Consider the following 27,331-nt stretch of genomic DNA (forward strand, 5'->3'; position numbering starts at 1 on the left):
GTACTTTAGGAATTAGGGTAATATATTTTAGATAACGATTAGTGTTACATATTATATCACTCTTTTATTATTTTACCTTCCATTCTTATACCAGAGCTCTGTATATGTAGGCCTCCGGATTCTCAAGCCTTATATATGGCCCTAGTTTTTTCAATGTACAGATATTTGCACTTTCTCTTACTCCTTTACTTTTGGTTTATTTTTCTCCCTCTCTCCCATTTCCCATCCCGGGTTTTTGATCGCTGTTTTTGTAAACAGCCGGAGTGAAAACAGAAAATGCATGATAAAGTGTCATCTAATTGCTTAATCAGGTCACATAATAAAGTGCATACAACATAAGAAATGCAAATAGGGCAATCTCTTAGTGCACATAGGACCCAACCACCTCTCATGGTTTCGTTTGCCACCTTCCCTAAAATCACAAGGGTGGTCATTGCTTGTCGCTATCGTCCGCGGGTGTTTTCACGATCAGGACTGGAGTTTTTGCATGATTAGCGCAGTAATCGCTTACACTTCCCAGAAATGTCCTACAATTCATAGTACAAATGATTGCCCCATTGTAAAAAAGGCTCAGCATCAGTTCAACCCCAACCATTAATGAATTATATATAGAGCACGAACTATGTATGGATTCAAGTTCTTGGATGAAGCTGTAGAATTAGAGTTACCTGGAAACGGGGCCGAGTCCACGGCTGCCCACAACGAGGAGATCAGCATGCACTTGTTCCGCGGCATGACAGATCATTTCCCTCGGGTCCCCTCTCAGAATCATAGTCTCTGCTTTCACCTGTACTATCTTCTTGTTAATGTCCATCAAATGATTAGAAGGGCCCAACGATATGCTCTTCAACTGTGGCCATTAATCATTTGAGCCTTACTTACCAGTTTATCCTTGCACATCTGTAATGCCCGACACAGTATGGCTCCAGACGCTTCTTCCTGAGCTCTCTTCACGGAATCCAGTGCCGCCGCCGTCGTATGAAATACTGTTCACACCAAAATTCTGTTATCTTAATCGTTAATTAACGGTAAACATCCTGTTTTCTTCTCTTCAAACTGAGAAGGATAAGAGGCTACGAACCGGTTCCACCGGCTTCAACGGGATATCCATATTCGAACAACTTGGGGTGCACGTGAACCAGGAACACCATACCCCCACTCGCAAGGGTGGCTTCAGGAGTGGCCATGGGGACAAAGAGGTTATCCAGGGCCCACTTAAGAGCATAGAAGCTACCATCACTGTCGTCGATTGCCACCACCACTTTCATCTCGATCCTCCTCTCTGCACCGTCCTTCCCTGTACCACCACTCACCTGATCACCGCCGCCAACAACCGCAGTCGCGTCCATTTCTCTTGGATAAGATTTTCTCTGTGAAACCCGAAGGAAGCCTCAAGTGAAGCTGCTCCGAACAATCGCTTTGCCACCTAGTCCTTCAGCATCACCGCCCGGACGGACCCATGAATAGCATTTTTCGCGCAGCAAAATGCTGGACGCGTGGCAGCATTTGGGCTGTGCAAATGTATCGATAGAGAATACGTGTAAACATTACTGACATTTTCTTGTCTGCTCCTGGACCCTTGCAGAACTGCCGGGGATGCAGTAGGAGATAATCTTAGAAGCTTATAAAATATCTACACACACACATGCGTGCGCGTGTGTAATGTGCTTAGTGAGGAGGTCGATTATGGGCTGCTTGTTAAATTAGCTGGAGTCTCAAAATTCAACAAGAGTTCTGTCAAACTTAATTATCCTCCTTTTCTTTCACTTGCATAACATTAGTTTGATCATGGATGCTGCGTTGCTGAAAGCGTAAACTCAGTAATTAAGAAGATGACTTAAATCTTCGATGTTGTGGAAACTGGGCAGGCTCGTGATCTTGCGCGCGCGTGTATGTGTGTGTATATACAGTGATGAGCACTGAATTTAGTTACAGGACTTTTGTTTTAACAGAGTGTAGAACAAGAGAAACTTGGAGAAATGAGTTAAACAAAAAGATGATATGTTGGAAAAAAAATATTGGGAGAATTATAATCTAAATCTAGATTTAATTATTCTAAAATTCATTGACAAATGAAGAGTACGCAATTACAAGTTTTAGAGTAGGCAATGATAATATGTTCAATATGATTATTTGTTATTCGGATTTTTTGATAATTAAATTTCTTCATTATGACTTCTTGATAATTCTTCCAAAAATATTTTCTATAGGCTATTTGGAATAGCTCGTTAAAGATATCTTATGAAAAACAAGCTTAAAAAATAGGTTTTCCTGATAAGATCTTTATGATTAACTTAATTTTTCACCCAACGTTCAAGTTTAAAAAATACTCCTTCAATTCTTAATATAAGACCCATTTAATTAATTTGATTAGATTAAGGAAGTTAGGTAAATTAGTTAATTATGAGAAATGTGACACGTTTTTTCTAAAATATCATAATCATCTTTTCTAATACCCCTCTTCCTCTTCTGCTTGATTATGATTGAGGGAGGATCCATAGGGTAATTTAGAGAAAATTGATAAATATGAGAAATGAGTCTTATATTTAGGACCAAAACTAACTCAATAATTGGATCCTATATTAAAGACTGAAAGAGTAGCTTATTAATTTTTTTTTCCAAATTCTAAACAAACTATCATGAGGTTGGCAAAAAAACAAACTATCATAAGAATAAGAAGGGGGTTAAGAGTGGGATTAACACTGCCTCTGGGAAAGCTCGAGAATGCCGCTCATGGGCCTTTAAGCAGAACTGAACTTTGGAATTTAAAACTTCAGATTCGTTTGTTAGTGGAGACAATTTTGGGTTTGGCCCAGCCAAAGTAGCAGGAAAAAAAACTAGTTCTGATAAGCTAATATTTGAATCCCCGTAAAAAAAGTGTTTACATTCAGTATTCGATCATATCTTGAACAGGATTATCTTTAATAAAAAAATACATATGCTTATCAACAAAAACGAAAAAAGCATTTGGCCCAAATGTATCGAGTTTGGGTCTACTAGGGTCAGAAGATTATAATTTACATATCCAAGGGGCAACCCGCCAACCAACCAGTGGATTACAGTGTCCTCAATTGGGGTTAGACCATCCCCGAAACAAAAACGTAGTTGACGGGAAGCATATTAACATTTAAAAAAGATATGTAGATAATACATAGAAAAGCATGTCTAGCTTCAGAAACACGGGGCCTGTTTGTTTCTATTTTTTATTTTTTTTTCCAAAACAATTTTATAAATTTGTTTTTTCAAAACAAGTTTTGGAAAAAAAAATTCTGTTTAGATAATTGTTTTAAAAAATTGCATTTGAAAATGAGTATACCAAGATCGGAAGATAAAGCTTCAATAAGAATTTAAGTTTTGAAATGAAGAGAAAACCATCAAGTGAAGAAGAAAGAATTTCCCAATTATGTCAAACAAAAAATAAAAAATGCAAGAACAAATCAAGAAAACAATTAAAAATTGTTTTGATTTTTTAGTTTTAAAAGCATATTTATTTTCAAAAAACACTTAACTAAAAACAAACTATCAAACAAGTTTTTTTTAATTCTTTGTTTAAAAAAAAAAAACAAGGCCATAAATTTTTTTTTCCAAAAAAATTTCGCCTCAGTAGAAAAAAACTCATCAATTAATTTCCGAAATTCCGACCCTTCCGACTTCATTGCTGTTCCAATATGAACATATGTCGGTAACGCTTATGCTTGGCAATGTTATTATTGCAGCGACACCAAATGAAACATAAGAACTGCTCGCCAAGCCTGTTTTCCTGAACCTCTTAACCCAAACAACACACACATTCGGCAGTATATACATACAAGCGAAGACATTTTTTTTCTTGTTTTTTCAAAGAGTTTCTGAAAGAAAAGGCTACACATGCACCGTTAATGATCCATGAGATGGCACTAGTGCTTGTGGTGAAGCTCCATGTTAGGTTTGACTATGAGGATTGGAGTTTTTGCATGATGTGCACAGTAGTCGCTCACACTTCCCAGAATTGCCCTGCCACCCATAACAATCCAGTTAAATTACATGATAATACTTACAAATCAATCATAATCAAAAATATATTAAGAGAGAGATAATTAACCTCTTGAAGGTGCCAAGGCCGCGGCTACCCATGACGAGCAGATCAACCTGCATTTTCTCTGCAGCTTGACATATCATTTCTCTTGGATCTCCATTCATAATTACACTTTCTGCCCTCACCTGCTTATTCCATATATAATCACTGTTATTCTCAGTTCTAATATTTTATTTCATGTCGAATTGATTAATTGTATGAGTTTGAGAGATTAATTAAGTAGTTACTAGCTTGTCTTTGCACATTTGCAATGCCTTGGATATTATCCTGGCTGATATCTCTTCCTGAGCTTTCTTCACTGCATCCATCACTGCAGGCGCCGCAAACGCCGCTGTTCATCCCTCCAACAATTCAAACCCCATTGAATTCTCACAATCATTACTCCCCAGAATGTAATAATAATCCTTTCTAATTACAATAACTAACACAAATTAAAGTTCCTTAGTTCAATAGCACGTCCTTGATGGAGAAGAAATGGAGAAGTGAGGGAAGAATAGGGAGAAACGAACCGGGTCCAACGGGGTAGACCGGGGGGTAAAAGGTGGGCTGAACATGAACCAGAAACAGCAAGCCTTCGTTCGGTGGGGGGTCTGGATCTGTTGCGAGAGGCCCCACGGCAGCCATGGGAGCGAAGAGGTTATCAAGGGCCCACTTGAGCGCGTAGAAGCTGCCATCACTCTCGTCAATGGCCACCACCGCCTTCATCTTCATTCCTCCTCCTACCAGATCACCGCCCCTTGTCTCCATCATCGTCCTCCTCTCTCCCACTTTACTACTCTCACAGGCTCTGCTTGCTATGACTCTTCCCCTTCAATTAGTTACTTGTTTTCGTGTCTTTCCTTCCTTCGATTCTTCTGACGCGTACGTGGCACCACCACAGCTATCCATTTACACGTGTTAGCCTTCCCCCCACATCTTACCAAAGGTTTCATCCTGCACTAAGCATAGACACGATGGATTTTTTTTTCTTCTGAAAGTGTCGAAAAATAAATTAAACCATGATTTTAAAATTTTTCTCTCGATTTATGAGAAAACGCTTTTTTTAAAGTGTTATTGATGATTATTCCCAAAAACTCCCTTAGAGCCACAATAGATTATTTCATACGGTTATTCGGTATTTATTTATGAGGGAGGGTGGAGATTTCATATCCAATATTCTTGTTTTATAAAAATGCTTTGCTTTAATAGATATGTAATTCAAAATAAATGTAATATCTTAATTATAAATTTTTAAAAAATAATTTTTTATTTAAAAATTACTATTTGAAAATTTTAAATTTAGATTATTAAATGTATCTGAATGGTTTAAGTTTTACTGTAATGATGAGTATTATGATGCTCATCGTTATAATAAACACTAAACTGATTCCTGTGTTTATGTTGCTGGTAAAAAAAGGTATGTATTTATGTTCACATGAATATAGAGTTTGATTTCTTAGTATTCTTTCTTTTTTTTTTTAACTTGAATAATATAACTATCACATTTTGCATATTTGGTATGTGCCAACTCCCCCTGGTTTTATTGACATGACAAATATAATGAGCCTTTAATTTATGTAATTATTACTATTAAGAGAGTTTTTCATTACAGGAGTGGCTTTCAATGTAAAAAATGATTTAATATGGTATATATGTTCAGAAAATTAACACACATTATTTTATAAGTAACCAATTTAATTAATTTTTTTAAAATTTTTACAAATTAATCCAATTTGTATATTTAGAGTTGGTAAATGTAATTTTTTTCTTCTCCAAATGTATCTGGTTTGGTTGAATTCCATGAAGTGCTTGGAACTTTTTTTTCTCAATACCATGAATTTTGGGCTGACTATTTTCATATGGTACGTCTAAAATGTCTTGTTACAGTTTGATTTCGATTCAAAAACCTATATATGGAATCATGTCCCATAAGGGATTGCACTGTAAGGGGTACATGTATAATAAATGTTGAGATTTCTGTTCCCATATTTGGAAAAGAGAATTAAGTAGATCAAGCATATGGCCCAACGTCGCCGGAATATGGAGATCAAGCTGCACAAATTGAAGCACAGTTTCCACAAGAAGATATCGATGAGCTTTCGAATTCCAATGATCTCGGGTAGATAGACAATGTTTTTGGGTCCCAGGAGGAGGAAATGTGCTCCAAGAACCCATCACTCTTTGAATTAGAGTGTACAATTCTTTTATGTAATATAATTTTTAAAAAAAAGTATAATTGCATAACATCCCAGTTATTGGACCATGAATGTCAAAGAAAAAAGAAAAGAGGTCGTACAATTCTTCTAGCCTTCAATTTTGATTGTGAATTTCCAGCTTTTACTAGTCCCATTTAGAAATTGTCTCTAATTTTCCTACTCTATTCAACTTTTCCCAGTCACTAAATAGACATGTACTGCCTTTGGTAGACGTATAAAATCAATAAAATTTTTTTTTTGATCTTAAATTAATAAAATATAAGATTTTATTGTATTTTGTCTCCTGAATTTATAACCGTATTCAATTTTTTCACTGATGACACATGAAAAAGTTTTAAGGTTTCTATTAGAAAAGTTACTTAGCTTTCAATGTAAAAAATATTTAAAATGATTGATACTTTAAAAAAGTCAATACAAGTTCTTGAATAAATAATTAATGTAACTATTTCTTTCAATCTGTGTAGATTAATTATCCAAATCAAATAATTAACTTGATTATTTTTTAGTTTCTGTAAATTAATTATCTACTTCTTAGGTTTAAAAGTGGGAAGCTCAGTATTTTTTGCTAAAAGCATCTCCTTTGATTGATCTAAAAATGCCGTTCAAAACGGACATATGACGACAGTTATGTGAGTATATAGATACCTAGCTTTTCCCTTGAAGTTTAAACGTGTCAGTTGAATCCTGATTCTGTAAATTTTGCTTTCAGCGTCGACATTCAAATATCGTTTTTCGTCTCTTCCAATACATACAACTTTGCCTTCTCGATAAGACATTTGCTTATATTATCATCCAAGGTTCTCCACACAATCGAGTGTTAGTCAAGTTCGAGAGGGTCCCACCCCTGCAAATTGTTTCGATGATATGCACGTAAAACGGCCAATCAGTTTCTTGTTTACTTGGGTAATTCGTTATTGTATCTGCATTATTTTTATTATTTTGAGGCACACAATTAATATTAACAATAAATTAAATAATATAGATTGTGGCCTTCATTCTGACTCGATCGTCATTTTAATTTTTATCAAATGTGCATATCAAAACAAATCAAGCATAATTAAATTAGGAATCTAAACTGTGTGTGGCTAATTAATGGTCAAGCTAATTAATATAGGTTGTGTCTGTGAAAATTCCTTAAGCCTTAATAAATTACTACCCTCAGAGTTGCAGACATAAGTTTGAAATTTCTTGAGAGGACAAAAGGTGTTGACTTGACTCGTGTTATTACCTTGCTTGTACTACTTCATCTTCCTCAATTCTGCTTCATTTCTTTGGTTTGCTTTCATTTCATCAGATTCTTGGATTCCACGATCTTCTCTTGAGTAAGCCTCTCTTCATCGCCTGGCAACCTCGGCCGGCCACCAATAAGTACAACTTGCAAGTCTCCTAAATATCCTCATTCCGCATCTCCCAACACGAACGTGAGTATATATATAAGTGACTGTCATTTTGATTCCTTCAACATCGCAGCAACAACCTGGGAGCTTGTCTTAGATTCGCTCTGTATTCTGTATAGATGGCTTGCTCTTCTCCATAACTAGTGTTAATTTTCTAGATTGGTTCGTCTTTCTTCTGATATGTATGTTTGGAATATATATTCCCTTCAACATGATAATTGTTTTAACCTCTTTTGATATATATCTCACAACCATCATCACTTGGAAAAATTAGAATTGATGTATAGCCTCAATTTTGGCAGATGCGAGGTGGTAGTTGGTAGTACGACGAGTCCAGCAGAATAATGGAGAATCCGGAGGGGAATAAGGGTCATGTTTTTTTCGACAAATTCACATGGAAGATTGAGAATTTCTCGAAACAAAACGCCACAAATCTGCGCTCCAAGCCCTTCAAAATCTGCGGTTTCAAGTGGTACGTTCCTACTGGACTCACCCACCAATGCTTCAAATTTACTATGATCTGTTCCTTCCTAATTAATCTTGATCAGTGTCGTGGGGTCTGAATCACATACAGGAAGCTCCATGTGCACCCGCTGAGGAGGGACGTGGACAATTTTTCTGTGTATTTGACTGTTGCGGATTCATTGCCGCCGTATGGATGGAGCAGAAACACGTATTTCAAGTTGGTCCTCATTAATCAGATCGACCCCAACAAGTCTATTATCAAAGGTATACACCTCTGTCAATTAATTAATTTGTTATCTCTCTCTCTCTTTCCTAGTCGGTCAATCTCGTAAATTCTTGTTCACATTAGTATATGACAAATGGTCATTGTCATTTTCTTTATTTCAAATAACTTAAAAGTAAAATTTAATATGATGAATTAATGACAGTATTTTATTAGGATATTCTTCACTTAAATAATACTCTCTTGGAAGTATTAAACGCGCATTTATAAATTTTTTCACGTGTACACACACACACACACCCTTGAGCTGATGCGTAAATACGCTTTAATTCCCAGAAACACAGCAGAAATTCAAGGGAGGACATCGTAGCTGGGGCTCATTCTTGGTGACTCTCAAAGACTTCTACGACCCCAAACAAGGATATCTCGTCAAGAACACTTGTATCATCGAAGCCCACATTGGCGTTCCCGACGTTGCCCCCAAAATTCAAGCCACCGATAATAACCTTCCAACAATCCCAGAATCTAATCATCATCAAACTGAACAACAACAAAGTACAGAATCCACCACACAAAACGAAGATCAAGCAACCACAGAATATTCCGACGAAATTAGCGAGACGCCTAGTTCCCTAACCAGCTCTTCCGGTCATGCAGAACTTGATGAAGTCCAATGCTCAGATTTAACCCTACGAGATCTCATAGATGTGAGCGGTTTTGGACCAGACGAAGCAGCTTACGTCCCTCTTTTGGAAGAAGCATGCACGTGGCATCCTCAGCTGATAAACTCTCAAAGGGACAGAACTCGCTGGTTCAAATTATGGGCTTTCACGTCTTTAGGCCAAGTTCTGTACTTTCTCAAGACAAAAAAAGTTAAAGACATGGACGAAGATGGGTGTAAGTACCTTCAAGGTTTATGGGACGAGCTTGTGAAGTCGTCTGGGTTTAACTTGAGTTGGTTAGAGCCTTATGTTCAATCAGCATTAAGTGCCAAGAACTATTTGCCAAAAGCCGAGACAGTGGAGAAAGCTGCGCAGAAAATGACTGATTTGGAGATTAAAGTGAAGAAGCTGAAGGGAGAGCTGGCTGTTGCAGAAATGGAGCATGAATTAGCAAGAAGAGAGTTGGTCGAAATCAAGGGAAGTTTCCATGAGCTGGATTTGAACGCTGCATTAGATTATGCCATGTTTTAATACATAAAAGGGCTCGTGTACGCACACATCTTCGATAAAAAACAAGAGAGGGGTCATTGAAGTGGTGTAATTGTATATGCATAAATATGTCTTTTTTTTTTGGGGGGGGTCAAGTATGTGCATAAATATGCCGAAGGCTGACTAAAAATGTAATCAATCTTCTTTAAAAAATTCTGCCCAAGTGCCTATACTAATTGCCTTCGCGTTTCAACTCTCAGTTTTTGTTATGTTTAAAAATATAATCAAATTTAAGATACCCTTCGTTAATGTATATTTTTATGCCAGAAGACTTATTATGTCACAAGAGGTTACGTTCTAAACAATTCCTTTGTTCCTAATCATCATTCATATATGCTAGTTAGGAGGGAGATTTTCAACATTATATTATTTTCAATAAATATAAAGAGACGAATTGGCCAATCTATTCAAAAATTATTTTTCAGATATTCTGTTCATACATATAAATTAAACCGCAAATCCAACTATATCTGAAATTCAACTGAAGTATAATAACATTTAAACACAGTTTCTGTGCAGACCATACAGAATTAGGGGACAAGGTATTCTTGCAATATAAAAAGAATAGATTAAAGCCAGTTCTTCCATGGAAATTTGATTGCAATATTTTATAGATCTACTTAACATGTTCTGACCTTGAAATTCCTGAGTAGCTTCATTACAATTTGCATATATGTATCCAGCTGATGAGTTTGAGTTGACTTTTGTGATCTTTCGCACGTTTTGCTGTTTCTCTCTGTCATTTTTCTCATTTCAGGTTGACTTTTGAGATTCAACGACCTACTCTCCGTAACGTGTTTCCCCACAGCTTCTCTTTGCCAATGCCAAGAAAAAGTATCCATTAGTCTTCAACTAATTTGAGTGCTTCAGCTTCCTTCATCCACAAGTAAATTTCTCGCATTCAATCACAATATTCCTAGTTATACTACATGCATATACATTTTATATATATATATATATATATATATAGGTTTCAAGCTTTTGAAGCTATCAATTCCCGGCATTCTAACTTTTTCTTTGTTTGTGGGTGTTAGGATGGAGAACCAGCAAGAAAAGGGCATCATGTTCAAGAAATTCACGTGGGCAGTTCAAGATTTCTCAAAAAACAAAACCAAGAAACAACGCTCCAAGGCTTTTGAAGCTGGTGGTTGTAAATGGTAGGTACTTGTTGAATTTGCGGTCTGCTAGTTAGTTTCCTGCTTCTGCATGACTAATTATCAGAAGGGATAAAGTTCCAAGGCAGTTAACGGTTTCTGTACAGACAAATGAGTTAATTACCAGACATGTAATTAAAACCATATGTGTCTCATAACTTCAGGCGAATCGTGGTTAATCCAATTGGAAAGGGTGTGGAGCATTTGTCCCTGTTTCTGAAGGCTGCAAATTCTTTACCATCATTTGGTTGGACCAGATATGTCTATTTCAAGCTGTCTCTCATTAATCAGATCGACAAGGAGAGGTCCATTACAAAAGGTATATTTGTCGTCTAAAATCTAAATGCATATTTAATTATATGTTTATCTTTGTTTTCATGTTTGTTATAGTTGTTCCTGTCTTCTCTTTTTAGAAGCTAAGCTATATGTAAATGGGACAAACTTACTAAAATTTTCCAGTGATAAATTATATTAAATGTATAGCCGAGTTCCCCAGCCAAATGCAGTCAGTTCATCAGCTTCTATGAGATGTGGATTTAATATATTTCAGATATAATTAATGAGCTTTGTGTTACCATTATTAGGATTATCAGATATTTAATGCGTGCAACAATTTGAACTTACCTTCTGAATTCCCCATACATGTTCAACGTACGATTAGATCTTCCCACAGGGAGAAAGTTCTAGTTACTTATTGATATGTATATTTCTTTCAGAGACTCAACAAAAGTTCAATTCAGGACATAGTAGCTGGGGAGCGTCATTCTTGCTTGTCAATGACTTCGATAATACCGAAGGTTATCTGGTGAACGACTCATGCATCGTAGAAGCTCGAGTATCTGTCTCAGACGTTGCTTTTAAGATTCCAGACAACTTTACCAAAATCACTGACCAAACACAAGAGGAACAAGCAGAAACAGAGGAATCCACAGAACTACAGCCTGAAGATCATCAAAGCAGTTATTCCTCGGATGGGACGCCACGTTTCAAATCCTTTGATGAAGGATCATGGAATCAGTCATGTAAAACAGAATCAGGAAAACAAGACATTCTAGGGGCACCAGGAGAGACAACAAGTCCTAAACCAGCGCATTATGAGCCAACTGCCCCACCTCTGTATCCTTGTGTAGATGAATCACCTGTGGAAATACCCTTAACCCCTCTTAATGATCTTATAGATTATAGGAGTTTAAAGCCAGAAGAAGTCGGTTTTGTTCTGTTACTAGAGGATGTTTGTTCAAGGTATCCCTCACTGATAGAGAGCCAAAAGAAGAGAAGTCCTAAGTTCAGACACTGGGCATTCATAGCTTTAGGCCAAGTTCTATATTTTCTGGAGACAACGGAGGCAAAAAAGGTGGATGAATCTGCTTGCAACTACCTACAGGGTCTATGGGAAGAAGTTCAGTTATTTGGATTTGACTTGACGTGGTTGGAGCCTCATGTGCAGTATGCGTTGGGAATGAAAGATTATTTGGAAAGAGCGGACAAAGTGAGAAAACTGAAGAACGAGGTGATTGCTTTAGAGAATGAAATGAAGAGGCTGAGAGCAAGTTTGGCTGTTACAGAAGTTGACCTCAATATAGAAAGAAGACACTTGAGAGAGGAAGAAAAAGGATTTGAGGAGAAAGACATGGATGCTGTATTAGGCTGTGGCATATTTTAAATACGTAGTGCACAATAATTTTGTGTGCCCATTTCAGCTGGGTCAACGAAATCTTTAAATTGCGGATATGCTGCTTGTCATGAACTTGTTTCTGTGACAAACTCTGAAACAAAACAAAAATGTAATCATCTGGGACTCACACGAACAACATTGATAAATATTATGTGAGTTTTTATGGCCAAAAAAAAAAACTGTGTGTGAGAGAGATATTAAGGCTTGTTTTGGTATTATTGATTCCGTGCACTCCAACCCCGTTAAGTGTAAATAAATAAATAAAAAGTCAAATAAAGCCCGGACCTGTGAGCTGCATTGCAATTTCTTCCCACGACGGTCGTGCCACAATATAAATAATCCAGGTCAACTTTTTGAGGGAATTTAGGGTGAAGGAGAGCAGATAATTTTTTTAAAAATAATAATCAAATTATCTTCACTAATTTTCTCAGATCCAAGATTAATCAAATATTTTGTCAAGAAAATATATCAATAAAAACGTTACAATAAAGTGATAAACAATACATGATATTTGTGTAATAAGTAAAGTGAAATTTAATTATTGCTTCTCCATTCTCCTTCCAAATCATTAAAATTCCCCCTCTCATTCTCATCAACCAAGCCAAACAATTATCTCCTTCCTTTAACCAAACTCGCCATTTCTCTAATCTACCTGTCGGCGTTAATTTTCTTCCTCACCTCCGTTCAATTTTTTTTTATTTTGACCAGTCCTCACCTCCGTTCAATTGCTGCTTAAGTACTGCGAACAATTTATCACCGCTGCGTACTATTAAGATCTAATTTGAATGATTTATATTAATTTTTTTCACTTTCAATTTTTTTAAAAAATTATTTTTTTTGCCAACTTAAAAGAATTATTTTAATGTGTATAGAATTTAAAATGAAAATAATTTTTAAATATATTTTTTTAAAATATATTTTATTTAAAAATTAGTAGCGGAATTTTTAAATTGAAATAATTAATTTAAAGGGTGCCGAAGTCATTGAAGTGAGACCATGCTCATGCGGTAGGTCGGAATGAAATAATTATATTTCGTCTTCTTCAACTTCTTGACTTGCTCGTCTTTTATATGCCTCTTGACCTCCGCACTCCGCGGTTCACCCTTGCGCAGAAACTCCCTAGGTATGTCCCTTTCTGGTGACTTTGTTGTCTTACTTATTCTTGCTGTTTCGTATCGTGACACCCATCATTTAGTTTTCTCATTCTGACTCGGAGCTCTCGAGTTCGAAGCTGTCATTGCGTGTGAATACAGTTGTTTACTGTTTATATTCTGCTTTGTTGACGAAGCTCTGTCTTAGTAGATCGAACGTCGTATACGTATTCTGATCTTTAAAGCACTTTATTGTGTTTCCGTTGATTCTGAGTTTTTGCTTCGCTTCATTTATTAGGGTTAAATAGGGGTGGGAGTTGCTTGGCCCACAAATTATTCTGCGAAGGTTGGTAAATCATCAGTTTAATTTTTTTTTCCTGGAAGATGTAAGTTTAATGGATTTGCCTTTTCAGTTTTAGTGTTGGAATTGGTTGGTAGGCTGCGCAAAACTACAAATGGATAATCAACAAACCAGTCATTTACCCAAGGAAAAGTTCGTATGGAGAATTGAAAACTTCTCTAAGTTGAAATCTAAGAAGTTGTACTCCGAGACTTTCATTATGGGCGGCTATCCATGGTATTTACTTGAATAATTTACTGAATATTTATTTCCTGTTTGACGTAATTTGCATTTGTGTTTTGAATACGATTTTCATCGGGCTTGCTTTTAGGAGGATTCTTATATTTCCTAAAGGGAACAATGTGGACTCTTTGTCTTTATATTTGGATGTTGCGGATTCCCGGAGTTTACCTCATGGTTGGTCCAGATATGCACGTTTCAGCTTGGCTGTAATTAATCAATTAAAAGGGAAGTATACGGTCGAGAAAGGTATCTTTAGTTTGAGAATTTCTTTTCTCATTTGTTACTGTCCATCCTTGGTTTTGTTAAGTTTGTGGATTGATCTCGTGTTTCGTAACATGTTTATGTAGAGGTACTGCATTGAATCTGTTTGCATTTCCAGTAGGTGATGCTAAAGTTAACACCTGAAAGCCTTCATTGCCATTTCTTATAGTTAATAATGTGCTGTTCGAATTTTTTTCCGATCCCTTAAATTCCCATTTGGCTTATTGATACCGTTGTCCTCTGTAGTCTACTGTCCGTGACGTTTGTAATTTGGAAATGATGTAATGCGTACCTACATGTTTTAAGAAACTTTGTTTTCTTTTTCCTTCACTTAAATGTAAATTGAATCTGTGATGAATCTATAACCACAAGTGATGTATATTAATTAAGCATAAGAGATTGAAGCTCTGCTGACTGAATGTATATCATTGACCATATCTGCTGTTAGGGAGCTGAAATATTTCACACTACTGCTGATTAATATGTAACACAACGAAAACTTAAGCTATCCAATTATGCGTTTCTATTCCGTTTTCAACATCAACACATTGACGCAGAGTTGAGACTCGAATGTAATAAGACGACAACAATTTGATAATCATAAAATGGCAACATTTTTTTTAGCCATAATTGACTCTTGAATATTCATGTATGAATTTTTCAGAGACTCAACATTGCTTCAATTCAAAAGAGAGTGACTGGGGTTTCACAACATTTATGACTCTAAGTGAACTTCATGACCCAAATAAGGGTTATATTGTAGGTGATACATGTATAATTAATGCTGGAATTTCTAATCCCCAGTCTGAAAAAGAGAATCAAGTAGATCAAGCATTTGGTCCAACATCCGCGGAATCTCGAGATAAAGCCGGACATATGGAAGTAAAAGAGCAAGAAGGGAAAAGTTCACCACTTTCTGCACCGGTTTCTAGTGTGCATGCTCAGCATACTGGTAATCCTTCACTGCCTGCAGGATTGACCTCCAACCCAATGGATGAGCTTTCGGATTTCAGGGGTCTTGGGAAAATAGAAAGCATTTTTGTCCCACTGTTAGAGGAAATTTGTTCCAAGCACCCATCACTCATTGAATGTCAGCAGAAGAGAAGTAGACAATTTGTTGAATGGGCATTCACAGCTTTGGGTAGAGTTCTTCATTTCCTGAAGTCTAAAAGGGTGAAAGACATGAATGATGAAACTTGTGAACATCTTCAAATTTTATGGGAGGAACTTGAGACATTTAGATTTGATTTGACTTGGCTTGAGCCTCATGTTCATTCAGCCTTAGGCATGAAAAACTACTTAGAGAAAGCAACACAGGTGAAGAAGTTGAAGGATAATGTGAGTTCTCTGGAGATGGAAATGAAGAGACTTAAAGCAAAGCTTGCGTCTGCAGAGATAGATCTTGAAATAGCAAAAAGAGACTTGGTGCAAGCAGAAGAAGGGTTCCAAGAGAGGGATTTGGATGCAGAACTCGGATATGGGAGGCCATAGACCCTCAAATAATTACCTCTTAATTGTGCATCTTCGTGAAGAAACGCATCAATGTTTTGATATGTATTAATGTATCTGGAGTTAGATGTGGTGCCTAAAATGTTTCCTTGTAAATTGAACTTGAAAATTCCAGTGCTGCAATACCTGGCTGGCCACCATACTTTAGTGCCCCCCCCCCGGGGGTTATGTGTGACCATATGACTCCAAAAGATGAGGGCGCAGTAGTACTTTTAACATCTGCATTCGAATTTGAAAATATTAAAACTAAGCATATGAGTTCGATCTCTCGTTAACAAAAATCCTAGTAGACATGAAAGGTGATCATTGGACAAATTAGCCTATATAATCACATAAATGCTAGCTTTAGGTGGTCATACAAAAATAATTTGAGAGATCTCATGCCTCTCATCTTGATTTTTGGTGTTTTAATGGTTTTTCTTTAAATATTTACCAAATAAGGGTCATGTTTCTTGGATGTAAGTATTAAATAATTCATAATGTTTGTTTGCGAGACTTCCATTAGGCTTTATATTTACCAAATACGGGTCATGCTTCTTGGATGCAAGTATTAGGTAACTCATAATGTTTACGTACAAGAATTCCATCGTGCCGCAAGGTTTTGATTGGAGGCAATTTCATCAGAAATGTTAGGTGAATAAAAAATTCAAACTACGTTTTAGGGGAAAAAAAAATGGGAATGGTTAAACAAGACTTGGTTTTGTAACTGATGGAAAGCAGCCTATGGTTGACTTTCTACTATCATGTCTATTATCACTATTATGTTTAGTGCGCAGAGATGAAACATTCTAATTAATCATATAAAACTCAACTTCCTTCGAAGATATGAGATCTCAAGTATATTAACTAGAAGGATAAATATTAAAAAATGTTGCTTGAGAAAGAATCAATAAAAACTTTTTAAAAAAATGTGCAGATGGTTGAAGAAGACAACTTCTATTACGGATGATAAACAATCTACAATTTGACTTTCTACTATTATATTTATGGTTAATATAATACTATTTCCGGTTCTAAATATAAAAGTTAGTTAACTAATTTAAGTAGATTTAGAAAATAAATTAAGTTAGTTATTTGTAACAAATATGTGTTGTCTTTCTTAAAATATTCTTACTAATCAAGTATATTGGCTACAATTACTATTATTAGAAGAATACTTTGAAAAAAAAAAATAAATACGAGAGACAAAGTAGATTAGGGTCTTATATTTAAGACTAAAATAAAAGTCAAACGAGATCTTATATTAAAGATGAAAAGTAGTATTTAGTTTCTGAAATTTTATTTTATTTGGATTTTGATTCCTAGAATCTTTCTCGATGGCATAAATTTTTTACACCGATAAAGAAAAGTTGATTTCAAAAATGAAAACCAAAATAAAGTTAAATTTTAAAAACTAAAGATGATACTAATCCTTATATTTATTATCATAGTAATATTTCGCGTGCATAAAGATGAAACATTCTAATTAATCATGTAAAACTCAGCTTCCTTCAAAGATTTGACATCACAAGTATATTAATTAGGAGGATAATAAAGTAAATGAGCTCAAAGAGAAGGAAATTTCCAGTACAACTGGTAATATTATCACGACCAATTTGGAATTTCTTATGACAGCTAATGGCCAGTTGACTTTTTTTTAGGTGTGATGACATTTGCTCGCTACATTTGCCTTGATCTTCCTAGTTTCTCTCCAACAAGTTTTCTTCTTTATTCGCCATCTCTTGATGCTATCTCAACCATTCTTACTTTTTAGTGTTTCAAAATCTTTACTGAATTGTTTCTTTTGGTTCGCATGATAGCTGTTTGTGATGGAGGATAATCTGAGAACTAATAATACTTTTCATAGATTCACATGGACAATTCAAAATCTCTCAGAGAGGATAACCAAGGAACTACGCTCCAAGTCTTTTGAGGTTGGTAGCTGTAAATGGTACGTACTTGGTGAATTTCCAATTCTCTCTGGGTATTTGAGTATGCAAGTGCTAGTTTCTTTCAGATGATTTCTTAACCTTTGACGGGGGTTGTTTCTCAATGCGCAGGCGAATAGTTGTGAATCAAGTTGAGAGAAACAGGGAGCAATATTTGCGAGTGATTTTGAGGGTTGCAAAGACTTTATTCCCCTTAAGATGGAGAAAATTTGCTCGTATCAAGTTGATTCTTATTAATCAGACGGATCGAAACATATCTATTGTAAGGGGTAATTAGCTTATCTTTATTATTTCTAACATATATTCGAATGTATGTAGTGTTTGGTCCAATCTCCTAATCCAACCCCAACTATATTTTGTAGAGACGCAGCAGAGGTTCAATGCCGGGTATAAAGCCTGGGGTACACCATTCGTGCATCTCAATGAGTTCTATAATCCTATGAGAGGCTATCTTGTGAACAACACATGCATCATTGAAGCTGAACTATACATATCTGATGATCCTTTTAACCCTCAAGACAACAATGTCGCCCAAACCCTTGGATTCCCAACGAATATGGAGGAAACCACGCAGCTTGGAGATCAAGGAATCGATTCTTCGGATGACACTTTAAGTTTCACATCCCTTGAATCTACATGGAATCATGCAAGTCAAACACATCTAGAATTCCAAGAGATGGAAGATCAAGTATCTGTAGGACCTTCAAATGAAACAAAGAGTCCTACACAAGTGTGCTCTGTACCTGGTGCTCGTCCTTCGTATCCTGCCACAGATGATGAACTTGAGGAAGTGCCCTTATCCCCTGCTCTTAGTGAGATTATAGATCTCAGAAGTTTAGAAGCAGAAGATTTGGCTTTTGTTCCATTATTGGAGGAGGTGTGTTCATGGAAACCTTCGCTAATTGAGAGTCAAAGGAGAAGAACTTCAAGGTTCATTCGCTGGGCATTCATAGCGTTGGGCCGAGTTTTATATTTTCTCAAGACAATGAAGGTGAGAAATATGGGTGACGAAGGTACTTGTAGAAAGCTCCAAGGTATGTGGGAGGAGCTTCAGATGTTTGGGTTTGAATTGACGTGGTTGGAGGTTCCTGTTCAATCTGCCTTAGGCATGAAAGCTTATTTGGAAAGAGCAGAGCAAGTGAGAACACTAAAGGAGAAAGTGACCGATTTAGAGATTGAGATGAAGAAGCTAAGGGAAAATTTGGCTTTTGCAGAAGTTAACCTTGATACAGAAAGGCAACACTTGGCAGAGGAAGAAAAGGGTTTTGAAGAGATTGACATGGATGCTCAACTAGGCTATGGCATCTTTTAGATGCTTTCTTAAATAATTTGCTTCTGAATTATTAGTGAGCACGAGGCCCAGAAAGAAGGCTTTGTCGTGTTACACATCAATCTTTATGATGTCTTCTATTCCTCCCTAGTCCTCATAAACTTGAATTGATCTTACTGACCGGACTTAAATTATTTTTTTGGGCCAACAGACTAATTCATACCATTTGCTTTAATTTAATTATTGGATATTTATTACTTAATTAATTCTTTTATTCTTCATTTTGTACTATAATGTACCAAGTAACTTCATTTAATATTTCAAAACAATCTTGTTGCTTAATTTTCTTCGTAGTATCCCAAAAGGATTTTTTCAAAACAAACAGCTGATTATGACAAGAGGGTTAGGCTAACTACACGCATTTACCTTTCAACCGGGGGGGGGGGGAGAAAAGCGAAAAAGGTAAAACAAAACTTCAGGTTAACCCATTCGGTGGCCAGCAAAGAAAGGGAAAACCCATACATACTTGAAGCTTGCCATCTTCATGAGTTTTCCTATTATATTTTACATGAACTCTCCCCTCAGTGCTGAAGCAGCTTTTTTTATGGCTCTGGCAACCTTCCAGATCTCATGTCGGATCGCTGCCCGCCCTTCTTTTTCACTACTTGTGGCTGACCAAGCAATAGAATCAGCGACTCCGGGGAAGAAATCCATCTTGCTTTCATGGTCGCTTGGAGGCCCAAAAACCTTCGTAGCAAGACACATCGTCAGGTTTACAATAAGAAACTTTGAAAATGATGTCTAGCGCAAATGACGATCACGGACAAGGGGATATAATCCTCGTCCCTGAACTTGTAAAGATATCTTTTCCTCATTTCCAGACCTATACCCTATAGCTTCAGTAAGTTTAGTTGTTAAACTTAATCCCTTTCCAATACTTAGTTACCAGTCCAACTATTTTGGATTGTGAGCAGGTAATTTATCTAAAACTTGAGATGCAGTCAGAGTTAAAGGATAATAACTAATTATCCCGTAGAATGCCACTGTGAATCAAAATCATGATGGAAACTTATGAAAGGTCAGGGGCCTGTCCTCAGTTTTAAATTTGCTTCAAGAGTTTTGGTTTGTGTATTATGTGCTTTGATATCTGTCCATACCAATCAAGCCATCAGGTCAAGTCGTGTTTTTCAAAGCGATCCATCCAAGTCCAACTATTATTGTTGAAACAGTGACGAATATTACTCAAGATTTAGGAGGCAAGACACTCACAAGATGCTTGAACCAATTCCTTTCTCTAAGTCCATGAGGATCCAGGAAGCCTTTTTCGGCCAGCATTAGTCTATCATTCAATGCTCGCCTTTTTGAATGCACAAAACAATCAACGGCTTCTTGCAATCTCGCTGCCTGCAATCCAAAACAAAGATACATAAATAGTAGGAGACAAGAAAAAAATAGGAGCAATTATAGCAGCTTTGTGTGGTAATGATATCAACAGGGTGCTCTCGTTTTACATTTAATTCCTCATCAAATTCTTTGACAGCTGATGCAAAATCCTGTATCGAACTAGTTAACGGTTGCAAAGAGATTGATTGGTCTAAAAAGTTGCGCAGTCTGTTCCTGTACGCCTGGTCAAAACAGATGGAAGTTACACAATCGAGTAAAAACCTAGCGCACCAAATTATGAGCATCTCATCCCACTAAGCACAATGATTTCAAGCTTTCCCTTTTTTTGGTCAAATAATATATGCATTTAATTCACGAAATCATTGTCTAATTATTCAAGGGTGGTTGATATCTTAAGTTCCAGAAAGCTCACAGCTGGTTTCACCAAGATCATGGTCTCATAAAGAGCACCCCTTAGATTTTCTAAGGCAATTAATTTCGGGAGTAAAGTCCCCTTAATAGGCTCAACCATATAAATTACTTTCCTGAAAGCCACGACTTAGCAAGAAGTATCAACTCAGTCTAGACTACGAACACATACCTGTAACTGATCTACGTAAGAATGGTAATTAAACGGAAGAATAGGATCATCAGCCAGGTGAAGCGCCAGAAGTCCCCAAACTCCAGCAACTAATGCAACATGAAACAGAAAAGAAAAATCATCTTATGTTTACAATTTATGGATGGGAAAATTTTATATCATATTGACAGTAAATAGAAAAGAATCAGTCTAACCAGCTACATGCCGCTGAAAGAATGGATCTCCATACTGTGTCATCCAGTCGTAGGAGTCAAAAGCAGTGTGATAGACAGGAAAATCTACAGAAAAAGTCAGCAATCTGAATTCATTTAACACCCAAGACTATCGGACAGATTATTGCAGCATATTTGAGACTTTCTTTTTTTTAAAAGTTGTGGCTTCAAAATTCTTGCTTAACAGGACCAGGAATTGATCATCACACCTCTGGCCCCCAGATCAACTTACGTTAGATACACACTATAAATTAGTATCCAACTATAACCACAAACACAAGGATTGCAACAGTTTAAAGCCATACAAAAATGGAATAATCAATTTATTATATCAAACCAGAATTAATTGCTACAATACTTTCTCATATCGCGTTTTACTTTTGAAAAATTTTGATGTCCTGTGCATTAGCACGGGGGACGACTTCTCTGGTTAACTAACGTAACAGAATTTCATGACCCCAGTTCAGTTTGGTCCAATCCACAGAACAGAAAAGAAACAGACCCCAGTCAACCTCGCCAGACGCTCAAGTGCCTTTTAAATCCCAAACTACCTCTTACATACATTAAAAAAAAAAAAAAAAAACCCAATAACAAAATAATATTACATAGCATAACTAGAGTAAGTGCCCTCGTATGTGATATTTGCCATTGGCTTGGCTTTCCAATCATTCTCACTTACATCACTGGCATGCTTTTTGAAACATCTTTGTTCATATGAAGTAATGTACCTTTTCCATAATACAAATCAACAGAGGGAACACCGGCATGTTGCACAAATGGTGCAAAATCAGAGTCCAGTCCGCTGAGCCTCAAAATCTGCAATCAATCAGGACAAACACGGGTAAGCAACAAAAAAATATTGCGCCAATTTTCTCGCAGACTACAAATAGGTATTATTAACTGCGCAAAAGAGATAGCATAATATACTGAATCGAGAATATTTAAATTCTATGCAGACTCCCGTGAACAACTATATAATTAAAATGTTTTAAACATATATAAACAAGGGACTACTTCATATGCTTGTCAATAGATAGAGGTAAAAGAAGCAGTACATTAGAATTTCCATCAGCTGCCCAATTTTCATACAGCACTGCACCCTCAGCATCAGGATCCTTGACCTGAACTTGACACACATTGTAATTGATTTTCCGCATTAGAAAGAAAGCCAGCTTAAACACGACGTACTATGCAATACTGACCTTGCATCATAAAAAAAAGAAAATTATGTAAAAATAGAAACCTCTCGTACCCTTCAGAATAATTCTTGAATGTTATAATACAATTTTTTTTTCCTTTTTGAAATTCATTAAATTTAAGGAGGACTAGTCAAAGCAGTGAATTACACGGGATGCCAAAGGGATGCTCATCTCCATTTAATTAAAAAAATGAAATACACATATACACATTTATATACAAAAGTTACCTTTTCTGTGACCTCAAGAATGAGATCATCTAGTTGAGGAGTAGCGCCAGCGAAGAAACCAGGACCTTGGACAGCACAGTCAACATTGAGGTATGCAACTGCTTGGGAACCCAGATTGACAAGGTTTTGCTCCACCCACTCGGTGGACCCAATCTACATAATTAAATAAACTCGTTTAGAGAGCATATTACAAGAATTGTTGCAATAATAATCTCTTTTACCAGATTATTACAGCAGAAGTAGAACAAAGGAAAATTAAGAGGAAGGAAAAATAATAAATCTAAAGTCTCTACACAATCTCTGGAACCCCAAATGTGAGTTGAGAAGTGAAGAAGAAATTACTGCATACCATCCCAAATTCCTCAGCATCCCAACTGCAGAGGATAACCGTCCTCCGAGGGGTCCACCCACTGTGCAATAGAAGAGAAAACCGCCGAGCAATGTCAAGTAGAGCTGCAGTCCCACTGCTGGGATCTACAGCACCATATGTCCAGGCGTCACGATGGTTCCCCAGGAGCACAAAACGATCAGATTCTTCTGATCCCTTTATGACAGCAAAAACATTTTCAATGGTAGCCACCTTCTTTTCCCCCTGAGGATCAAAAAAGTGAGACATAATGAAACAATGCATATTAAACATTGACCCAAGGATCAGCTCAATGATTCTTCTCGTTTCAACTTCACAGCTATCTTTTCATTCTAAGTCAGACATACTAAAATATGCTTGACCTAAAATATATGCAAGCTAGAAATGATTAAACAAAAAGCTTCTTTACGTTCAGCATCGTTTATATTGGAATCATAAGATTAATGGCCAGAAAAATAATATCATTTATCCCTTCAAAGATGTAATTATCTCGCCCAATACCCTCAGTCATCAACGGAGCACTTCCTAGCATCTATGATTTTTCGCATTTGGGGAAAGGGGGAAAAAAAAAAATACTAGCTCAACCACAGAAACAAAGCCATGAAGGCAATTAGGCAACTTTCCGATTAGTCATTACCCTTCACCCCGTTCTATTTTATATTTTTCCCTCGAAAGTATAAATTTTGGATTCCCATTATCTTTCAGTCGAAGTGCAACACACACAGCAAAAGTCACTCACATGCATATATGCACGTATCCTGCCCATATTCGACCAAACCTAGCGAACATCTTAACAGGTTGTCCACAAAATAAAACAACAAAAGACAGCGTCAAAAGTCAAAGACGCCTAGATAGGCTCCGGAATAATAATAATTCGACCCCTAAAATGAAGAAAATGAGACACAATTATAGCCACACTCAGATGAAAGTCGCAAAATTTAAATTCCACTATGGGTCAAGGGATCCCCTCACCAACCTGGTACGTGAAATTAAGCATTGTCGGGCCAGGACCAACATGCGTGAGTCTGACATTGGACCCTAGCGAGCTCTTCCATTCCTGTGGCAGCTCAGTACCTACTAGCGAGTGCAAAATGGTCTCAGCGATCTCAGTGGAAAGGGGCATGGATGGAATTTTGGGAAACCTTTTCAAAACCTCACTATCTTCCAAATCCAAGCTCTCGCCGCCATCAACCCCAGCCCACCCAGGGGTAAGCGGGTCCCCTATGCCTCTCAGGACGTGTCCTCTCTCGAACCCTTTACCAAACCCGTCCCTATCGGCATATATTAGCACCGCCACCGCACCGTACGCCTCCGCCTTCTCCACCACCGCTCCTCGGGTCAAACCGCCACCTTTCCTCGCCATCACTATGCATCCGCTAACGTTCACTCCTAGCATCCCTAGAGCACGGTAATCCTCGTCCCTCCCATAATTCACGAAAGCCGCCTTCGCATACGCCGAACCAGATGGCGAGTAAGCATGGTAAGGTGGCACCACGTCTGGGTCAGCCTGATTGGTCTGAACCATTTCACCTAAGAGAAACTCCGAGCAGGACCCGTCGCTAAAATGCGCGGAGAGGGAGGAGTGCAGTGGATAAGAGAGGAGGGCTTCGTACTTCGCAGTGTGGGTCTGCAGGCCCAGGTCCCTGAAATGGTTGAGAACATAACGGGCGGTGTCGGAGCCGAGTTTTGTTCCGGCAAGGTGCGGGTGCTGGGTGAGGTCACGAAGGTAGGAGGCGATGGTGGAGTTAGAGGAAGAGGAGAGGAACATATGGCGGAAGTAAGACGCATTATGGGAAGTGAAAGATGGCGGAAAAGAGTGAGGCTGATTCACGGTGTAAAAGCCCACAATACAGAGGATAAGAACCAGAACGAAGGTACCCAGAGGAGATGGTGTTGCAGGGAACATGGCCCTTGGTTTTGACAGACACGGAACCATTTTCTGAATAACTTGAGAAGTGATGATTGGAGAAGAGAGAAAGGGCTGGAGTGTTGAGGGGTAAAAATGAGGAAGCAGAGCAGGTTTTGTTCAGAAAAAAGAGCTGATTTTCTGCGGCAGTTACTTCTACTTTCTACGAGAATGCAATGATGATGCATTTTGGTTTTTTCTCGAAAAAATATATGAGCACAGGCTTTTTCCGTGTCTGGTTCATCCCCCTTAAAAAACGATGCTTGCTAGCTTTTTAATCGTGATCGCGGGTCTGGCGAAAGCTCCTCTCCCTCTCAGTGCATAAGCCACTTGAGCCTCCTCGCCTTCCTCCCTTTGGAGCAGCCTAAAGATAATTTGTCTAATCAGGATATTATAATTAGAGTGAGTGTATGGATGCTCATTACTCTAATAATTATGTGCATAATTTTAAAAAATAATTATTTCTGCTTGTGAAAAAGTACTAAAGCTTTTAATTTTGTGGCAGAGCTTAACTGACAGCATCTTACTTGTTTAAAATTTGAGAATAGATTTTGAGAGTTGCGCTCCGGTAGTAATAAATTTTATAATTTCTAATCGTTACCCAACTTTTAAAATTTTAATTCAATATAATTCATTTACTCCCCATTATTTATAAGTGATTTACAACTTAATTTCTAGAAAACTACATGATTTTTTAGAAGTGCATGTAGATATATATTGATTGGTTAAAAGTTGTAGTACTTGAGTGAGTTAAATTTTAATTAAATTGTAATTAAGTTAAAATTATATTGACTAACCTCTTCATGTTCACATATCCGTCCATACACAATCATTACATATGATGATTTTTCGTTTTTAAAATAAGAATTACACGAGGGAAAAATTAATTGATAAAAATAAATAGAAAATTAAAATAATAAAATATTAAATTATCAACCTTTTAAAACTTTAAAATTTTTTGAAATTGAAAAATTTAACCCAAGGCCTTTCAGTTATAGTTTTTTTTTCTAATTTAAATTTTTGACATTCTAAAGATAAATTTAAAAATTCTCAATTTTAATTTTTCAAAACAATTGTAATTGAAAGTCTGCGGTGGAGCTCTGACGTCGTTAGTTCGCCGCATAAAAGGCATTTTGACAGCCCTCTGCATCTCTAAGGATTTCACAACTTCGTCATTGAGATTATGTTGCTGTTATTGTTTTGAACAAGTATACCAACTCAAAATTTCATTAAAATAAATAGGAATCTGAAATTAATCAATTGGCTTTAACATTATTTGAGATGAGCAATATCGATGCCAGGCCTTAAAGTTCAGCTAGAGCCTGTAGCAAAATGTAAGGAGGAACAGAAAGTTGAATCACAGTGCCAATTTTCAAGGTCAGAAAACGATGACAATATCAATTTTTAAACCTAATTTTCAAATCTGCAAAAGAATTAAAGTACCCGGTAGCAACCAGTCGATTCCCAGTCAAACAAGAAAATTCTGGAGTCCGAACCCCACAAGCAGTCAAGCATAAAACGGCCTTGACTGGAAAAATAATATAAAACACGTGAACAACGGGAGTTTCACATGAAGAAACGAACTTCAACGTAACTTCCCCCCAAAACCACGCCGGCTTGGTAAGCTTCGCTCGCTTTCTAAAATGTTAAATAAACGAAGAATGTACGTACGCGTAGGAATGAATAATAAAGAACTGTAAATAGAATGAGATTCAAAGTTCAATCAATAACCTAGTTATTTCCCGTTCAATGAAATGACAGGGAGCACACATTCTCTAAAGGGGCACGCTCATACGGCAGCCGTATTTATTTGTTTATTTATTCTGAGGACCAGAAGGCGGAAAGTAGGATCTGTTCGTTAAATTACATCAGATACTGCGAATAAGAGGAAATTATAGAGGAAGTTTTAATGGCAAGAAAGTGGATTAGATCAGATGCTGGGAATAAGAGGAAATTATAGAGAAAATGTTAATGGAAGAAAAGTTGTGATAATCTTTCATATGGAAAAGGGGATGCATTCATTATTAAAATGTGAAGAGGTGGATGACAGCAGGACGTCTGTCTTGTGCTCATGAACGGGGGAGATTTTAAGGCTCATTCTAATTATAAATCCAAACCAGCAACTCTGCCACTACTCACATGAATATCTTGGTTTTTTCCCAGGAACATCATCTTTTATCGATGCTAAGAATAACCCCAATTTGTGGCTGTAAATACACATTAAAGCAGCCTCCTGCTAGCTTGGCTCAGGAAGCAGACGTGATAGCTTTTGCCTTTTGATTGATTTCTTTATTCATCCCCGTCTGCTATATGAAAAAAGAACGAGAACCCATGTCCTGTTTGTTTCACCCCTTTCTTTGTCACTCCCTCATATGATCCAAGCCAAAAGTAGAGTGAGT

The 27,331-nt window shown here is 37.0% G+C and overlaps 7 protein-coding genes across 11 annotated transcripts; 4 read left to right on the top strand and 3 right to left on the bottom strand.

Annotated features, from left to right (window-relative positions):
• Positions 1-430: 430 nt before the first annotated feature.
• On the bottom strand, positions 431-1,399 carry LOC114734192 (universal stress protein A-like protein). The gene is made up of 4 exons (XM_028921742.1): positions 1,091-1,399; positions 883-986; positions 669-787; positions 431-527 (listed from the first exon to the last, which is right to left on the bottom strand). The coding sequence occupies exons 1-4, from the start codon at positions 1,347-1,349 to the stop codon at positions 431-433; spliced, it is 579 nt and encodes a 192-aa protein (XP_028777575.1). The 5' UTR covers positions 1,350-1,399.
• Positions 1,400-3,755: 2,356 nt separating this feature from the next.
• LOC114734171 (universal stress protein PHOS34) lies at positions 3,756-4,834 on the bottom strand. Of its 2 annotated transcripts, none has more exons than XM_028921723.1 (4): positions 4,585-4,834; positions 4,303-4,406; positions 4,082-4,200; positions 3,756-3,993 (listed from the first exon to the last, which is right to left on the bottom strand). In XM_028921723.1, the coding sequence occupies exons 1-4, from the start codon at positions 4,823-4,825 to the stop codon at positions 3,897-3,899; spliced, it is 561 nt and encodes a 186-aa protein (XP_028777556.1). In that variant the 5' UTR covers positions 4,826-4,834; the 3' UTR covers positions 3,756-3,896. The 2 variants fall into 2 exon arrangements, with proteins under 2 accessions (XP_028777556.1, XP_028777555.1); XM_028921722.1 differs by having other exon boundaries at positions 4,082-4,203.
• Positions 4,835-7,541: 2,707 nt separating this feature from the next.
• LOC114734227 (MATH domain and coiled-coil domain-containing protein At3g58270-like) lies at positions 7,542-9,548 on the top strand. 3 transcript variants are annotated; one of them, XM_028921800.1, is made up of 4 exons: positions 7,542-7,638; positions 7,970-8,139; positions 8,242-8,396; positions 8,692-9,548. In XM_028921800.1, the coding sequence occupies exons 2-4, from the start codon at positions 8,012-8,014 to the stop codon at positions 9,546-9,548; spliced, it is 1,140 nt and encodes a 379-aa protein (XP_028777633.1). In that variant the 5' UTR covers positions 7,542-7,638; positions 7,970-8,011. The 3 variants fall into 3 exon arrangements, with proteins under 3 accessions (XP_028777633.1, XP_028777632.1, XP_028777634.1); XM_028921799.1 differs by having other exon boundaries at positions 7,547-7,693; XM_028921801.1 differs by lacking the exon at positions 7,542-7,638 and adding an exon at positions 7,736-7,829.
• A 5-nt stretch (positions 9,549-9,553) lies between these two features.
• LOC114734225 (uncharacterized) lies at positions 9,554-12,562 on the top strand. Its single transcript, XM_028921798.1, has 4 exons — positions 9,554-10,452; positions 10,601-10,723; positions 10,885-11,039; positions 11,437-12,562. The coding sequence occupies exons 2-4, from the start codon at positions 10,602-10,604 to the stop codon at positions 12,381-12,383; spliced, it is 1,224 nt and encodes a 407-aa protein (XP_028777631.1). The 5' UTR covers positions 9,554-10,452; position 10,601; the 3' UTR covers positions 12,384-12,562.
• A 941-nt stretch (positions 12,563-13,503) lies between these two features.
• LOC114734228 (MATH domain and coiled-coil domain-containing protein At3g58270-like) lies at positions 13,504-16,085 on the top strand. Of its 2 annotated transcripts, XM_028921804.1 has the most exons (4): positions 13,504-13,518; positions 13,900-14,063; positions 14,158-14,315; positions 14,995-16,085. In XM_028921804.1, the coding sequence occupies exons 2-4, from the start codon at positions 13,942-13,944 to the stop codon at positions 15,819-15,821; spliced, it is 1,107 nt and encodes a 368-aa protein (XP_028777637.1). In that variant the 5' UTR covers positions 13,504-13,518; positions 13,900-13,941; the 3' UTR covers positions 15,822-16,085. The 2 variants fall into 2 exon arrangements, with proteins under 2 accessions (XP_028777637.1, XP_028777635.1); XM_028921802.1 differs by lacking the exon at positions 13,504-13,518 and having other exon boundaries at positions 13,860-14,063.
• Positions 16,086-17,606: 1,521 nt separating this feature from the next.
• LOC114734259 (MATH domain and coiled-coil domain-containing protein At3g58270-like) lies at positions 17,607-19,151 on the top strand. Its single transcript, XM_028921844.1, has 3 exons — positions 17,607-17,769; positions 17,879-18,036; positions 18,130-19,151. Exons 1-3 carry the CDS (start codon positions 17,648-17,650, stop codon positions 19,077-19,079), a joined length of 1,230 nt encoding a protein of 409 aa, XP_028777677.1. The 5' UTR covers positions 17,607-17,647; the 3' UTR covers positions 19,080-19,151.
• A 253-nt stretch (positions 19,152-19,404) lies between these two features.
• On the bottom strand, positions 19,405-26,461 carry LOC114734166 (probable glutamate carboxypeptidase AMP1). The gene is made up of 11 exons (XM_028921712.1): positions 26,376-26,461; positions 24,003-25,296; positions 23,009-23,251; positions 22,660-22,812; positions 22,289-22,354; positions 21,962-22,049; positions 21,216-21,299; positions 21,022-21,110; positions 20,549-20,662; positions 20,307-20,441; positions 19,405-19,784 (listed from the first exon to the last, which is right to left on the bottom strand). The coding sequence occupies exons 2-11, from the start codon at positions 24,960-24,962 to the stop codon at positions 19,602-19,604; spliced, it is 2,115 nt and encodes a 704-aa protein (XP_028777545.1). The 5' UTR covers positions 24,963-25,296; positions 26,376-26,461; the 3' UTR covers positions 19,405-19,601.
• Between the last annotated feature and the right edge of the window lie 870 nt (positions 26,462-27,331).

The sequence above is a fragment of the Neltuma alba genome, unplaced genomic scaffold, assembly GCF_004799145.2.
Source record: "Neltuma alba isolate B1F8T4 unplaced genomic scaffold, ASM479914v2 tig00013081_pilon, whole genome shotgun sequence".
NCBI classification, from domain to species: Eukaryota; Viridiplantae; Streptophyta; class Magnoliopsida; order Fabales; family Fabaceae; genus Neltuma; species Neltuma alba.

Excerpts from the sequence above, each read along its gene's own strand:
- LOC114734225 (XM_028921798.1), top strand. The coding sequence starts at position 10,602 with ATGGAGAACCAGCAAGAAAAGGGCATCATGTTCAAGAAATTCACGTGG. Across the intron at positions 10,724-10,884 it reads GAAGCTGGTGGTTGTAAATG|GCGAATCGTGGTTAATCCAA; the intron begins GTAGGTACTTGT and ends TCATAACTTCAG. Across the intron at positions 11,040-11,436 it reads GGAGAGGTCCATTACAAAAG|AGACTCAACAAAAGTTCAAT; the intron begins GTATATTTGTCG and ends TATTTCTTTCAG.
- LOC114734171 (XM_028921722.1), bottom strand. The coding sequence starts at position 4,825 with ATGATGGAGACAAGGGGCGGTGATCTGGTAGGAGGAGGAATGAAGATG. Across the intron at positions 4,407-4,584 it reads GGTCTACCCCGTTGGACCCG|CGGCGTTTGCGGCGCCTGCA; the intron begins GTTCGTTTCTCC and ends AGGGATGAACAG. Across the intron at positions 4,204-4,302 it reads AAATGTGCAAAGACAAGCTA|CAGGTGAGGGCAGAAAGTGT; the intron begins GTAACTACTTAA and ends ATATGGAATAAG.
- LOC114734192 (XM_028921742.1), bottom strand. The coding sequence starts at position 1,349 with ATGGACGCGACTGCGGTTGTTGGCGGCGGTGATCAGGTGAGTGGTGGT. Across the intron at positions 788-882 it reads AGATGTGCAAGGATAAACTG|GTGAAAGCAGAGACTATGAT; the intron begins GTAAGTAAGGCT and ends AAGATAGTACAG. Across the intron at positions 528-668 it reads GGACTCGGCCCCGTTTCCAG|GACATTTCTGGGAAGTGTAA; the intron begins GTAACTCTAATT and ends TATGAATTGTAG.
- LOC114734228 (XM_028921804.1), top strand. The coding sequence starts at position 13,942 with ATGGATAATCAACAAACCAGTCATTTACCCAAGGAAAAGTTCGTATGG. Across the intron at positions 14,064-14,157 it reads ATTATGGGCGGCTATCCATG|GAGGATTCTTATATTTCCTA; the intron begins GTATTTACTTGA and ends GCTTGCTTTTAG. Across the intron at positions 14,316-14,994 it reads GAAGTATACGGTCGAGAAAG|AGACTCAACATTGCTTCAAT; the intron begins GTATCTTTAGTT and ends TGAATTTTTCAG.
- LOC114734259 (XM_028921844.1), top strand. The coding sequence starts at position 17,648 with ATGGAGGATAATCTGAGAACTAATAATACTTTTCATAGATTCACATGG. Across the intron at positions 17,770-17,878 it reads GAGGTTGGTAGCTGTAAATG|GCGAATAGTTGTGAATCAAG; the intron begins GTACGTACTTGG and ends CTCAATGCGCAG. Across the intron at positions 18,037-18,129 it reads AAACATATCTATTGTAAGGG|AGACGCAGCAGAGGTTCAAT; the intron begins GTAATTAGCTTA and ends TATATTTTGTAG.
- LOC114734166 (XM_028921712.1), bottom strand. The coding sequence starts at position 24,962 with ATGGTTCCGTGTCTGTCAAAACCAAGGGCCATGTTCCCTGCAACACCA. Across the intron at positions 23,252-24,002 it reads TGCTTAATTTCACGTACCAG|GGGGAAAAGAAGGTGGCTAC; the intron begins GTTGGTGAGGGG and ends TTTGATCCTCAG. Across the intron at positions 21,111-21,215 it reads CTTTCAGCGGCATGTAGCTG|TTGCTGGAGTTTGGGGACTT; the intron begins GTTAGACTGATT and ends ATGTTGCATTAG.
- LOC114734227 (XM_028921800.1), top strand. The coding sequence starts at position 8,012 with ATGGAGAATCCGGAGGGGAATAAGGGTCATGTTTTTTTCGACAAATTC. Across the intron at positions 8,140-8,241 it reads AAAATCTGCGGTTTCAAGTG|GAAGCTCCATGTGCACCCGC; the intron begins GTACGTTCCTAC and ends AATCACATACAG. Across the intron at positions 8,397-8,691 it reads CAACAAGTCTATTATCAAAG|AAACACAGCAGAAATTCAAG; the intron begins GTATACACCTCT and ends TTTAATTCCCAG.